Source organism: Trifolium pratense, linkage group LG6 (genome assembly GCF_020283565.1).
Source record: "Trifolium pratense cultivar HEN17-A07 linkage group LG6, ARS_RC_1.1, whole genome shotgun sequence".
Taxonomy (NCBI): domain Eukaryota; kingdom Viridiplantae; phylum Streptophyta; class Magnoliopsida; order Fabales; family Fabaceae; genus Trifolium; species Trifolium pratense.
This window is the reverse complement of record NC_060064.1, coordinates 18037581-18051629: the sequence shown is the minus strand read 5'-3', so window position 1 is coordinate 18051629 and position 14049 is coordinate 18037581. Positions and strand designations below refer to the sequence as shown.

Genomic DNA, 14049 nt, shown 5'->3' with positions numbered 1-14049 from the left:
ATTGAATATATGAGATTATTATTTTAATTTGCTGTTGTTTTTTATTTTCTCATCTTTTCAACTCTTTTATAGAGTTTTATAGGAGAGAATTACCCATGTATAGTTGCAACTATGTTAATTAGTAGGATGGTAACATATATAGCTAGCTTTCAAAATTATTATTATTTTTGATAAATTAAGAGAAAGCTTTCAAAATTATGATGAAAACACCAATTGTATTATTTTGGTTTTTAATGGAATAACATAGGTTTAAATTTTAATGGATATGTTTATGTTAATTATTACAAATTATTTTTACACTAGCATTCAATAATAATTATTTATTTATCCATATGATATAAGCTTTCAATGCAGCGGTGAATTTTGTAAAATTTGTATTCATTAAAGTGTTATTGAGCTGTGTAATATTACTCAAATGTTACATTTGTGTAATTTGACCCCTCCCTATATATATACATATATATTATGTCAGGGCTAAATATATTTTTTTTCATATAAAATAATGATCTTTTAAGTTTAATCCTAACTTAATTTTTAGTCCCTAAAAAAATTATACTACACTCATTTTAGTCCCTGACTCGATAATAATATTTCTTGTGACCAACATTATAAGTCATACAAGCCACGAAAAATGATATAATCCCTCCGTCCCAAAATATATAGTCAACAAAAGTTGATGTATGTGCTTTAAAATTTAGTTCAGATACATTAACTTTTATTGACCCATTTTTGCTTATATTTTGTAACAGATGGAGGATAACTCTACCATCAAGTAAATGATACCACAAAAATCAAAGAAATTCAATAATCATTGGCCATTATTATTCCTCATAATACCACCTGTTCTCCGGAAAGAGAGCTGCCATCAACATTGTTTATATTATGAAGAGAATATACCACCATTGACCCATTTGTTTCTTAGAACTAAAAGTGCTATTCCTGGTTATAAGAAAAGATAGGTATTTTCATAATTTTGGAGCGTTTATCTGACGACAAACAAGAACAAGTCATAATATCTTAAATAAAAATTAATTAAAAGTTACTAGTTATACTACATGCAAATTTATTTATGTGATTTTATTCTTATTATTTGTTGGATAAATATTTCAAATTATCAAAGAGCAGGAGAAGCCTCACCAAAAAAATAACGTTAAGGATCATACTAACTAGTGTCAACGGGACGAGCTTAAAAAAAGGTCAATTTTGCATCAAAACTAGCATTTTTTATATTTTAAATATATTTATTACATAAGATCCAAAAAAGATGTGTTTGATTTGCTAAAAAATAAAAATCATACAGAACAACTTCAGTTATTTTGTGTTTAATTCTACGCCCATTAATTTACTAATACTACTACCACCGTGTAAAAACAAATTTTAGTCCTTCATTTTTTAGAGCCTCACTATCGCAGGACATGTGGCTGGCCCGAGCTTGTCCTTATCGCACTAATTAGCATTTTCTTAATGTTAATACTAAGATAAAAGAATTCAATTAAATTACAATATTTTTTAAGTCACTATATTTGGTTTAATGATAAAACATTTTGTTAGAAAAAATTCCAATATTTATTGACCGCAGTGTGTGACTAAGATATTTATTGTTACGTTCTTTTCTTTCTGGCAGTTTACAGCTAGACGGTGGCCATGTGGTAATTCACTAAAACGTGTCAACAACGTTCCATGAAAACAGAAAGGTCTTGCTGACCAGTGCCCCGGGACACTAGTTAAGAAACTAAAAGAAGAAATAAAATAAAAGTTGTGCATGGAAAACATCAAAATATAGATTTTTGTTGTATTGATTACACTATTTTCAAGTAAAACTTTTTAAATTTAAATCCTTAACAAGTGCTCCTGAGGCACTATTTAGCATTTGCCAAACAAAAATCGCACTCATTGGCTACGTGTTTGTTATTTTTTTTTAAAGGATTGGCTACGTGTTAATTCACCAACATGCAAAGTGACACTTTGATTTTAATATTTTTTTACGGAAACTTTGATTTTAATTTTATATATTTTGTCGAGTAAAGTGACACTTTGATAAACGTAAACAAAAAGAAAAAAAGAAAGAGAAAAGAATAAACCATGAAATTGTTCATCACTGTGAAAACAGAAAACATTGCAAGTACTTGCCATAATTTACCACAACCACAAAGTTCCAAAAATTTAATAATTAAAAAAAAATTTGAGTTGTAATGGATGAGAGTGGTGGCAATAACAACACAAGGCTCCTCCATGAAGATAGTGGTGGTGATTTAGAAAGGAAAAGTGAAAGACCAAAAGAACCTTGGAGAGGAGAATATGTAAAGAGCGTAGTTTATGGAGGGCTTGATGCCATTATCACTTGCTTTTCTCTCATTTCCTCAATCTCAGCTAGTACAGTTCCTCTGGTTCCGCGTTTGTACGTGTCTATTATGCAAATTTATGTAAACAAAAATGTTTTATGTTATGGTGAGTTTGTTCATAAAAGATTTTTACTCTTAATAAGAAAAACGTCAAAGATATTGTTGGTGGTAATGGTATTATGAAAAATTCACACAAAAAAATTGTATATCTTCTTTGTATAAAGGTATATATAGAGTTATAAATTAGCTTATAAATTATTCACCATAAACTCATCAATTAAATGCTATTTGCTATTTTTAACCATTATGCACTTTTCATATAATCCATTTTATTTTAATTGTAAATCCTTATTAATACTCCCTCCGGTTCTTTTTATAAGGAATATTTTGGAAAAAAAAATTTAGTCTTTTTTATAAGAAACTTTGACCAATTTTCAAATGTTTTAAATGTTCAATTTCACTTATGCCCTTATTTATTATGAGAGATAATTTAAAAATAAATAAGTTACTTGAATAAAGAGTAATTAAATAAGGGTATACATGAAATAAATTTAAATTTGTAAGAGTATTAAATGAAAATAACTATGTTAAATGTGCTTCCCTGGTCTGTGTAATTTTTTCAAAGTGTTCCTTATAAAAAGGACCGGAGGGAGTATATACAAATAAATCTTAGCATATGTTATTTATTTGTCTCGACGAATATTTTTAAAATATAAAATTTTATAATCTTTTATAATGGATAATTAAAGATATTTGTGATCAAATTGCAGATTAACATTAACATGTATACAGTGATATAAAACGACACAAAAAACGAAAGGAGGATTAATTTGTAGATTCATTAAATACTTGATGTATCTGATCTATATTTATTATTTAAAATAATCTAAAAGTGACTTATAAAAAAGCAACATATGTAGTGTAAACAAAGCCATGAATTGAGATTGAAGTTGTGGAGTACTTCAACATAAAGGCCTTTCTCTTTTAAATTATTGAAAGAAAATGGAATCCAGTGCTTAATGATGTTATGGTACGTTGTTACAGCATGTTTGTCCTTTTCAAGAACAAAAATTTGTAGTTTGTGCCGACAAAATTTCCATGCAGAATGGAACCAATGTGCGAAATTTTCTCATCACACCCGTGAAAATTCCATTTTTACTCTTGGTCAAAAAATTCGGAACGTGTTTTTCGAATTTTTTTTGCCTTCAAAAACAACTTCGAAATGTGTTTTTCGAATTTTTTCTAAATTTGAACTAAAAAAAATTCGGAAAACACGTTCCGAATTTTTTGAAGGGCAAAAATAGAATTTCCAGAGATGCGGTGAGAAAGTGGGTAGTGGGATGATAAATTTTCCCAATGTGTATATTTAAATATTCTTGTATACATGTCATAGCAAAATAGAAATGACAAATTCTACCAAAAAAAAAAAAGAAATGACAAATTAAGTTGGCTCCCACCAGGTTCTCATTATTGGAGAGATTTCAAACTCCAGATTTTCCTTTTTTTTCACACCTATTGTGTGTGAGTCTAGTCAATTAAGTTATTAGACCCCAAAAAAAACAAGAAGACAAAGTTAAAATCTACTTGCCCTTTGGGACATTTGTTGTAAATATCTAATTATTTGTCTCTTACTTTTTCTTTTTATCAAAAATAAAATGATTCAAGTGTTGTTATATATATGATCCAATTCAAGCTTATGGCCGGGGTGGATCCAGACGTAAATTATCAGTAGGGTTAATATTTTTGGTCTAAAAACTATATTATATTAAATTTACTAAAACATTATACTAAAGATAAATAGTTGTAGCAACTAAATTTACACCCTCCTTAGAGTAGAAAATAGTTTTATTCATTTGTTGAAAATGCGTTAAATTACATCATTACTGACTGTTCTAAGAATATCTCTTAGAACATAAGCATTGTAATGGTAAATGACTTATTGATTATCTAGCTTGAGTTTTAGTGCACTATAGTATTATCTTAAGTGTAGTTTTAGTGAAAAGGGACAAGTAGCACTTTTGGGTGCATTCCCAATGTGTTTTATTTATAGTATTGTCTTCTACATTCAATCATGTTTGTCTGCAATTAATGTTGATTCTCATGCCATTGACAATTAAGGGTGCATGTTATTTTAACAGGATTGAGATTTTCGGATTTGGATTCTCTCAAAAAAAAAAATGTATGTACAAAGAGTAATAAGCATTTAAGAAGAGAGAAAAAAAGAAATGAATGATTAAGATTACTACAATATGACCGCATGCGGCAGACATAAATGAGTTGTTGAGATACCATTTGACTTTGACTGCATGCGGTACAAATCATAAATGAGGAGTTGAGATATCATTCGACGGTACAAATTATAAAGGAACAGTTAAGATTTCACTGCCGAAAATGTTCATCGCAAGAGATTAGATCCCATTTTAACTTGTGTGCTACACTTTGAATGCAGGGAATGTGTTGGTTCTTGGCTTTGCTAACCTAGTAGCAGATGCAATATCAATGGGATTTGGTGACATAGTGTCTGCTAGCTCTGAGAGGGATGTGATCATTGAGGAAAGGAGAGTGACAGAGTGGGATGTCTTAAATAGCAGGGGAAATGAACAAAGAGACTTAGTTAGATACTATCAATCTCTTGGGATGGACTACAATGATGCAGCCACGGTACGTACGTATATACGTTTCCATGTTTGTACCTTGTTTCAAATCTTCGCATTTTAGGAGTCCTCTTTCGATAAACAACTTAATTAAGTATTTATAGCCTAAAGTGTTTATGTATAATATGCAATTTCTATTACCGGAAGCTATACAAGTAGGGCCAATTTCAATGCCGGTTGAAGATAAAATGGCAAATAGTTTAAGTTCTAAACAGTTTAATCCTTTTTTTTTTTTTTTACTTTGGTGCAAGGTTGTGAATATATTTACAAAATACAATGACATACTGGTGGACCAAAAAATGGTAGCTGACAAAGGAATTCTACCAGCAGACCAAGAAGTGAAGCCTTGGAAGAATGGCCTCATCACATTTACATCTTTCATGATCTTTGGCTCAATACCTCTTCTATCTTTCATCATCCTTATACCATTTACAGATAGTGAGTCGGTTAAGTTTGTAAGTGCTTGCCTTGTTTCAGCACTTGGTCTTGCTGTTCTTGGTGTGGCAAGGGCAAGGATTGCTGGTCAAAACATGGTGTTCACAACAGCTATTACTCTTTTCAGTGGTGTCATAGCAGGAGCTGCTGCTTATTTAGTAGGGAAGGTTGATAAACTATAGCTTAATTAGTAGCAATGGCCTCTTTGACTCTTTCTTTGGCAATGAATGATGTATAAACTGGCCTAATCACCTTGGACAAAGTCCAAACTTTGTACATGTTTAGTTCTAGTCTAATATCTATCTTTATTAGGCAGGTTATAAATGCACTTGAAATAGGGATGGCGATGAGTAGGTATGGGTAGGGTAGTTCAGTACCTATCTCTATACTCGTAATTTGAAAAAATACCCGTAACAATTCCCATATCCGCGTGAGTAACACTCTTTGTACTCATGCCCATATATACCCTATGGGTGCCTAAGTACACGTACCCGTCAAGCAGTGAGATCATAGATTTGAGTAATACTCTTTGCATAAAATATAAAGGGACTATCAAATTTTGTTGCAACATTTTTCTCCCAATTTAATCATTTATCTAAACTCTTTTATTTACTTTCTGCACCGTTTGATCTCAATCTAATGATCATCGAAGTATTCAATAATAAATGTTTAAAAGAATTTCTCAAGAAAATTCAAACTCTATAGGCAACATTAGTTTGGTAAAACAAGAATAAGTTCTTCATATTACTTATTGATCATAAAACTTCATTTTCACCCTCATTTTTAAGGGCATGCCAAATGGAGTATAAGAATAATAAATGTGCCAGACATTTTTCAGAATCAACTTTCCACTCTAAAGAATTGGAGCTAAATAACCCTTCCAATAATCATGTAAACTGATAAAAATGATTGAGGCCAAAAACATAAATAACAATGAGTAAAAATCTAACTTGGACTAATGGTTAGGTAACAAGAAGAAGACTTTACAATGCGACATGGTTATTAAGGAACACTGATCTCTTCGTTCATCGATAACTGCAGAGCATGTTCTGCTTCTTTCAAGAATAATCGAGTTAGCTGTTTTTGACCTCGTCTATATACTATAGCAGACCATTTGTTTCTAGTCATCAACTTTGTTTCTGCCGACTCATTTGCCATTCTGCTCAAAGGAAATCAAGAAAAATGTATTACAAAGACAACAATATATTGTAGGAAAAATAGTGTGTGAAAGGCAAGTTTATTTTTTTGGCTGAAAAATGATAATTTATAGAAATCCTGCACATGCAGAGCTTATGAAAATTTATAATTGCTTACTGTTTACTATCTTCCTGGCTATCAATTATAAGGGCCTTCTTGAGCAATTCAGAGTCACTTTCCTCAGTTCCAGAATGCTCTTCAAGATCCATTAACCTTAAATGCAGTCAAAATATGAAATAAATTAGGCGTCGCACACAAGATACATCAATGTTGGCACTCTAGTTTGTCGGTATTTCCTCAATAAGTGAAATGGCACATCGGATATAAAAAAGAACATTCAACTTCATTTGCATACTCAATTTGCAATTAGAAGAATGTAGTGTAGGATTAAGACACCAAATATATTTTAGGTTATAGTTAGTGATAAATACTGATAAAATCGACTGTTAGTGTTACGTAATTCATGGAACTCACTTGACATGAAGAAGATCAACTAGCACTTGTAAAGCTCCAGAATCACCACAAACCTCCCATATTGCTGATTGGACATCTGTATCTGATAATTGCCTCTCCCCTTCAGGTCCAACAAGCTTCATGTAAAAGAATAAAACTTGTAATAATGATGAAATTAAAAATAAGCAATTCAAATCAAAGCATAATTGTCAGGTCTATTTTGTCTTTGAAGATAAATGCATCATACAATTTTCAGATGCTATTCTTGGATTGGCAAAAAGCAGAGTGTTATATATCAATGGTCTGTTTGGATTGGCTAATTTTAGCTTATCATTTAATGGTATAACCAATTATATGATAAGCACTTATGCTATAAGTGTTTAATTAAGTTACTTATCCAAGTAGCAGAAAAAATCACATCACTTAGCAGCAGTGAAGTCATGAATACGACAGGATATATGTGGTAAATCTTGATAGAATGCAGTTTCAGTTACTAAGGCTGGAGCTAATTAAGGGAACCATAAAAAGAAAATGTTGCATAAAAACTGCACCTCTTCTAGCATTGACGAAACCTTGAAAAGCTCATCCTCTTGCATGGCTATGGTCCTCAAGGTAGCCATAAATTTTTCAGGAAAAACAAGCTTGTTTACATAAGATGGAAACTTGCGCTGACCACTCCAACTATAGTTGCAAGCATTGTTGCTCTTTTTATTTTCTCCACTGTTTTCGGTGCCTAATGGAAAAAATCCATTATCCAGGAGAGTTTTGGGTAAAAGACATCTCATTTCAGCATTCTGTAAACACAAACCAAAATAACAGAAAGTGAATATACAATAGATAATATCAAATAGGTAAAATAAATCATATGCGACTTCTTAGAAGAATCGCATAAAGTTGAAGATAAACAACTATTGGCATACCTGCACTTCAAGAAGCTGGCCTTTAGACTCTGAAAAAGAAATAGTATTTATCGCTTCTGTAGGATAATGGACCTGAGGGACAATAGAAACTGAATCATGCCAACAGAAACAGCTAAGGAATGGAAGTAGTATGTTAAGTAGAAATTTTAGTCTTGGTGCACAAGATACAAGTGTAAGTCATTACCATGAGGTAGTCATCTTTGTTACCATCAATGACGAAACCATACAGATATAGAAGTTCCTGCATCAAGTGGAAAAATATGGAAACCATGTAACACTTGAAATAAGCTTCAAAGTAACTTACACATCAACCTTCAACAAAACAAAAGCTCCATTTGGGCTCATGCATTTCGTAAACTATTATATGCAAGCATATATTCAAAATTTCACACGCCGAGTCAAATAAGCTAAAAGGTCTAGTGTTTGATGCAATGCCTTGATTAAATTTTATTGACCAGTAAATTATGAATCCAGTTCTATTAAACCTTTTGTTCAGTCAATTTGAATAAACAGCCAGCAAGGCATTGAACCGGTACTGAGCACAAGGAAAACTCATGATAAGGCCTTATGTTTATTGTCGAAAATATATTAGGACCTTTATATTTATCGAATAGGATTATTATATAGGCAATATTGTATCGTATCGTATCATATCATGTAAATAGGAATGATATCTTTTATATTTATTCCCATGAGCATATATTTAAATATCCACTATAATACACCACACTGTGTAATTAAGACACACAGTTTCACAGTATTATGTCTCTGCTCTCACTCAATCAACAGTGCTTAATCAAAAGAAGAGAAGAGAAAAGTAAACTATAGAATATAAAATACCTCATTTCCTTTGTTGCCATAACTAATGGAAATTTCTTGAACAATCTGTGAGGGACTTTGTGTAGCTTTACAGCCAAGAAATGAAATGACGTGAATTTAATATTAACTAGTACAAAATCAAATGCACATACACTACAAGACTGAAAACACAAATGAATGTTACCCGAAAGAAGATACATAGAGACAGGAACTCCTGTTGTTATGCCCGTTCCATCAACTTCCCATGTTGCTATTGGCTTCAGATCTGATTGGCAATGTAATCAAGGTAAATAACATCTTCTCATGAAGCATTTGATATATCTACCATATATCGCAAGAAAAATAATTTAGCCTTGCACAAAACCCGACATGCATATATACATGCATACAAATATCAGCTGTTTGATAATAGGGACTTCGATGCTGTGCAGGAAATTGATAAATAATAACCAAAATATATAAGGTACTTGATTGAGGTGTCAGAATGGGGAAAAAATCAGATTCCAATCAATGAAAAACAAGGAATGTATTTTAAAAGCACATAGTGAAGTGAAATTGTCATAGCTTCAAGCATTAATTTACCATGGTTGCAAAAATCAATGCCAGGAACAAGACCCTCAACCCAAACAGTGTCTCCTTGCACTGTGCTATGTGTTGTTTCCTTAGTTAGATCGTCAGATTTTATAACCTGGTTTCCTGCAACAAAACTTCCTTATTTAGACATCAGTTTAAACTTCCTTATTTAGATATCAGTTTAAACTCAAAACTTCCTTATATATATATTAGAAGGTGTGCTGTGCATATTAGCAAGCTACACCTTTCTACTTTTGACAAAAAAACCATTCTCTATTTATTCAAAAGTAATTAAATCCATGTCTTTTTTGGTCATTTTGCAACTCAACACAACTTTTTTATTTCTCCTAGTTTCAACCCATCACCTTGTTGCTGAAAGAAACTGATTGTTGTTCATTAAAGGCAATAATTTTGAATGTGGCAACGTGATCTCCAGATGAAAAAAATGCATACAAATTAAGACATAATGGAAGCATATATGGAACACACAAATATTAAAAGCATGAGAAAATTGTTTCAAATTATTGGATTGAGGAAGAAGTATAATGGAAGTGAAAAAATGGTTCATTGATGGCTCTTTTTCTTGAAAACATACATGTGGTGAATGTTTAAACACATGAGCGGTGGATAGAGACAAGGAGAAATAAAAGAGTTGTGTTGCAAAATGACAAAAAAAAAATAAAAATTAATTAGAAAATGGTTTTTTTTGTCATAAGTAGAAAGGTGTAGCTTGCTAATGCACACCTTCTAATTTTTGAGTGGGTGTGCATTAGCATTACACACACACACACACACACACACACACACACACATATATATATATATATATATATATATATATATATATATATATATATATATATATATATATATATATATATATATATAGAGAGAGAGAGAGAGAGAGAGAGAGAGATGGAGTGACCTTTTTCATCAGCTTCTTGAGTGCAACTCTGATGAACATTTTGCATCTCAGGAAATACATAAGAACGTGGCAATGGAATGTTCAAAGCGCGGCTCCAAAATACTGAATTTGCCCTAGCATGAATGCAAGTCGCATATCAACCTCCACAGATTTAGTTGAAGTCATAATCATACACAAATTCACTAGAAGTACATACCAAAGAAAATCTTCAAAGCACACCTCACTGGAATAAACAGGACACACACAAGAGAACCATTGTTAATGTACGTTTAAAATTTAAAAATTGCTGTTTCAAAAGAATATCAATAAAGCACATTTCAACTATTCACATATAACATTGTATAGCCAGCAACATTTAATTTTTAGTGCAATAATGGCTTTAATGTAAAGTGAAGCAGTGTGGTACTAGTAACAATGTTATCGAGGGTGAATTTAAGGGCGAATAAAATGCCAACTAATATAAATTCTAAACCAACTTAAATTCCTAAATTATTTATTTAAGTCTAATTTCATACTCTATCAGAGGGCGGATGGCAGACCATGGTGGAGAGCCAAAAATCTGACATACCAGCCAACATATGACAGCGTTGTGCCATCATCCTTTACAAAACTACCATATCGGTTTTCCAAAAATCCGCCATGGCCGATATTTGACAACACTGACTAGTAAATTATACTTCGAAAACTGTATTTCTCAATTTGAAAATCAAATTGACGTGATTGACATATATACCCTACATTAAATAAGTCAAACTTTAAGATGTCAAAATATCAATAGGTGTAATACTATGTCAATTATAAACCGCTTAAAAAAGCAAAATAATAAACACAAAATACAATTTTACCCAACACGTACATCTCCGAATTTCCATCATTCAAAAGTTTCTTCACTAAATCCTTCACTTTAGTTTCATACAAATTCAACAGGCTTTTCTTCTGCAAGATAAGACAGTTATCAAATACTCCTAAATAAGATGAAAACAAGTTAATGCCAGAAATAACATCTGGTTCTATCCCAAACCTCATTAAACAAACTAAATTTGTTCACCTGAAAGGTTGAAACAGCCATAATAAAAGCTAGATTCCCATTACACCATGGAGATTATATTAGAAAAGCTATGTTCGGGTTTTATGTAATTTTCACATAGTATCTAGTGCAATTCCTCCTATACCATTCTAGTGTTGTCAATTGCAAAAATTAGCAATTTGTTCAAATTCCGCTACGCTATTACTGCTGTGCTGCACTATTGCACCACAATAATCTCTATTTAACAAAACTTTGTACTAAATAACATATCGCGGAACAGTAATAAATTTGTTCAAATTCCACTACACTATAGCTCTTATTTGACAACACTGGAAGATTCAGTGATAAGTAAAAAATTATACTGCACACGACCACTTCAAATTAAATATTATTACTCAAGAAAATAGACAAGAGCATCAGAGGAGAGCAATCACAAGGAATATTTTTAAAAATTTTGGGAAACATATAAAGCACATAAACCAACACAGTTATTATTACCTGTAACTCAGTTGCACGGTATAATGTTGTTCCTCTTAGCTCTTGAAGTTCCTCTTCACTAAACCAAAGTGTATTTCCAAAAGTGGTTGGAAGCATATCAAGGTACCTGATTAAATTTCAGGATCTCCACAAGTGAGTGAAACTCCCAACACAATCTGTAGTTTTGAATAAAGTAAAATTAAATAAACCATACATACGGCTTCCATAGAGAACCCTTACGCAAACGCTCCACCGTCAATAGCAACATCATTAAGAGCCTGTCATCTACATCTCCTTCTTCAAACAATGCTCTACATTCTGGTCCTAGAAAAGGATCTTGCAACACCCTCATTGGAGTAATTGCTAACTCTAGTGGAACAACCAACAAAATCCCTTTTTTTTCAAAGAAAACAAAATTACTTTCTCTGTTTTCAAAAAGTAAGGCACAGAGATATAAACATTATTCAATGTAAAAATTGTTTCACATAAGAACACCTGGCAATTAGTATCTCAAATTTTTTCTGTTTTCTGAAGAATGACTTTTTCTTTGCTTCATATACAATATGAGTATGAAGCTGTTTGAAATGACTTGTCTGAACTTATTTATTGGCATAAGCACTTGTGAGAATGTTTGTTAGAGCTTTTGTAAACATTTTCAGTTTATTTCTATAAGCTCTAGATTAGTTATGAACACAATTTTTCTTTATTTTATCTTTTATTATAGAAATGACTTATACATAATAAGCACTTATACCATAAACGATTATGCTATAAGCACTTAAAGAAGCTATTTATCCAAACAAGACCTAAATCAAGTATCCAATATTAATAGAATTGCACATTATCTCAAATTCAAAACAACAAGAATATTGATATTAGCACATGATTACCAGCATCAGAAACATCTTTATCAGAGAAGATGCCAAACCCTTTTATGGAATCACAGTACTTGATATTGCAACCTCGTAGCTCCACCCCATTTGCCTGTATTCAAGACCAAAATCAAAATTAAAAACTAGGCAAAGGAAACCATTTTGAAAATTCATTATTGAATGGTATCAAAGCTTAATGATGTTAAGAAACCTGTAGCCATTGCAAGAAAGTATCGAGCTTTGCTTCTGGGTTCGCCATAGCTACCTCCTCAACTCTTGGTTTGCGCCTTTTTTGATAGGAGAAAGGTGAAGGTTTAAAGGGTTTAAAGCTTGTTGTTTATTTTGATTTTGATTTGATGTGCTCTGTTTTTAGATCTTTGGTTTTGCCCATTTTCTTGTGATCGTTAGAAATGTTTTGTTTTATTTTATTTATTTTATTTAAGTATTTTTTTTAATCGACTAAACAACCATATATAATAAAAAAAAGATAAAACTTGCATGCATTTTCATACATGCATTTCTTACTTTTCCACTCACAAAGAGGTGGTTATTTGTGTTTTTTCATTTTGAAAAAATAAAAGAAAATTATTTTTTAATAAAAAAAACTACCTCTTTGTGAGAGGAAAAGTAAGAAATGCATGTATGGAAATGCATGTAAGTTTTGTCCAATAAAAAATAGCGATCTAAATCTATAAGGGAGTTTGGGCTGGATTTTTTTTTGTCCATTTTGCCCTTAACTTCCTTTATGGTTTTTTAATTATTCCATAATTGCCCTTAACTTCCTCTTTTTTTTTTTTTTTTATGGTTTTTTCATCTATATCTATTCTATATTATATCTATAACAATATATAAAGGGGATAAGGGAGTTTGAGCTGTATTTTTTTTGGTTCATTTTGCCCTTAACTTCCTTTATGGTTTTTTAATTATTCCATAATTGCCCTTAAATTCCTCTTTTTTTTTTTTATGGTTTTTTCATCTATATATATTCTATACTATAATATATAAAAAGAATACATCAGTTTTGGGGTAGAATTTTCATAATACCAACATTACTCTTGCTTTTTTTTAGTAGCAACAAAAATCTTTTATTAACAAACTCACCATAACATAAGGCGTATCTTTTTTTTTGGGTACATAAGTTAGACACAGGCAGGCGCGGAACGCGCCTGCCTCGCCCGCTAGTTATCATAAGGTGTGTGCACAATCTAGATGCTAAGAAATTGTCAATATACAAAAATAAGCAAAATATATGTTAAACAATATGTTAAACAATCGAAAAGAAAAGTCATTAATCGGACAAACCCAAACAAAGTAAAGGGTTAAAAATCCAAAAGATAAACGAGCAATCGAAATCT

The 14049-nt window shown here is 31.5% G+C and overlaps 2 protein-coding genes across 2 annotated transcripts; one reads left to right on the top strand and one right to left on the bottom strand.

Annotated features, from left to right (window-relative positions):
* Window positions 1-4653: 4653 nt before the first annotated feature.
* LOC123892572 lies at window positions 4654-5945 on the top strand. Its single transcript, XM_045942383.1, has 2 exons — window positions 4654-5003; window positions 5248-5945. Exons 1-2 carry the CDS (start codon window positions 4842-4844, stop codon window positions 5611-5613), a joined length of 528 nt encoding a protein of 175 aa, XP_045798339.1. The 5' UTR covers window positions 4654-4841; the 3' UTR covers window positions 5614-5945.
* A 201-nt stretch (window positions 5946-6146) lies between these two features.
* Window positions 6147-13106, bottom strand: LOC123892995. Its single transcript, XM_045942905.1, has 16 exons — window positions 12906-13106; window positions 12713-12806; window positions 12041-12215; window positions 11844-11949; window positions 11175-11254; window positions 10515-10541; window positions 10319-10431; window positions 9403-9516; window positions 9005-9085; window positions 8842-8906; window positions 8186-8242; window positions 8002-8073; window positions 7633-7875; window positions 7103-7218; window positions 6746-6841; window positions 6147-6590 (listed from the first exon to the last, which is right to left on the bottom strand). The coding sequence occupies exons 1-16, from the start codon at window positions 12951-12953 to the stop codon at window positions 6434-6436; spliced, it is 1644 nt and encodes a 547-aa protein (XP_045798861.1). The 5' UTR covers window positions 12954-13106; the 3' UTR covers window positions 6147-6433.
* Between the last annotated feature and the right edge of the window lie 943 nt (window positions 13107-14049).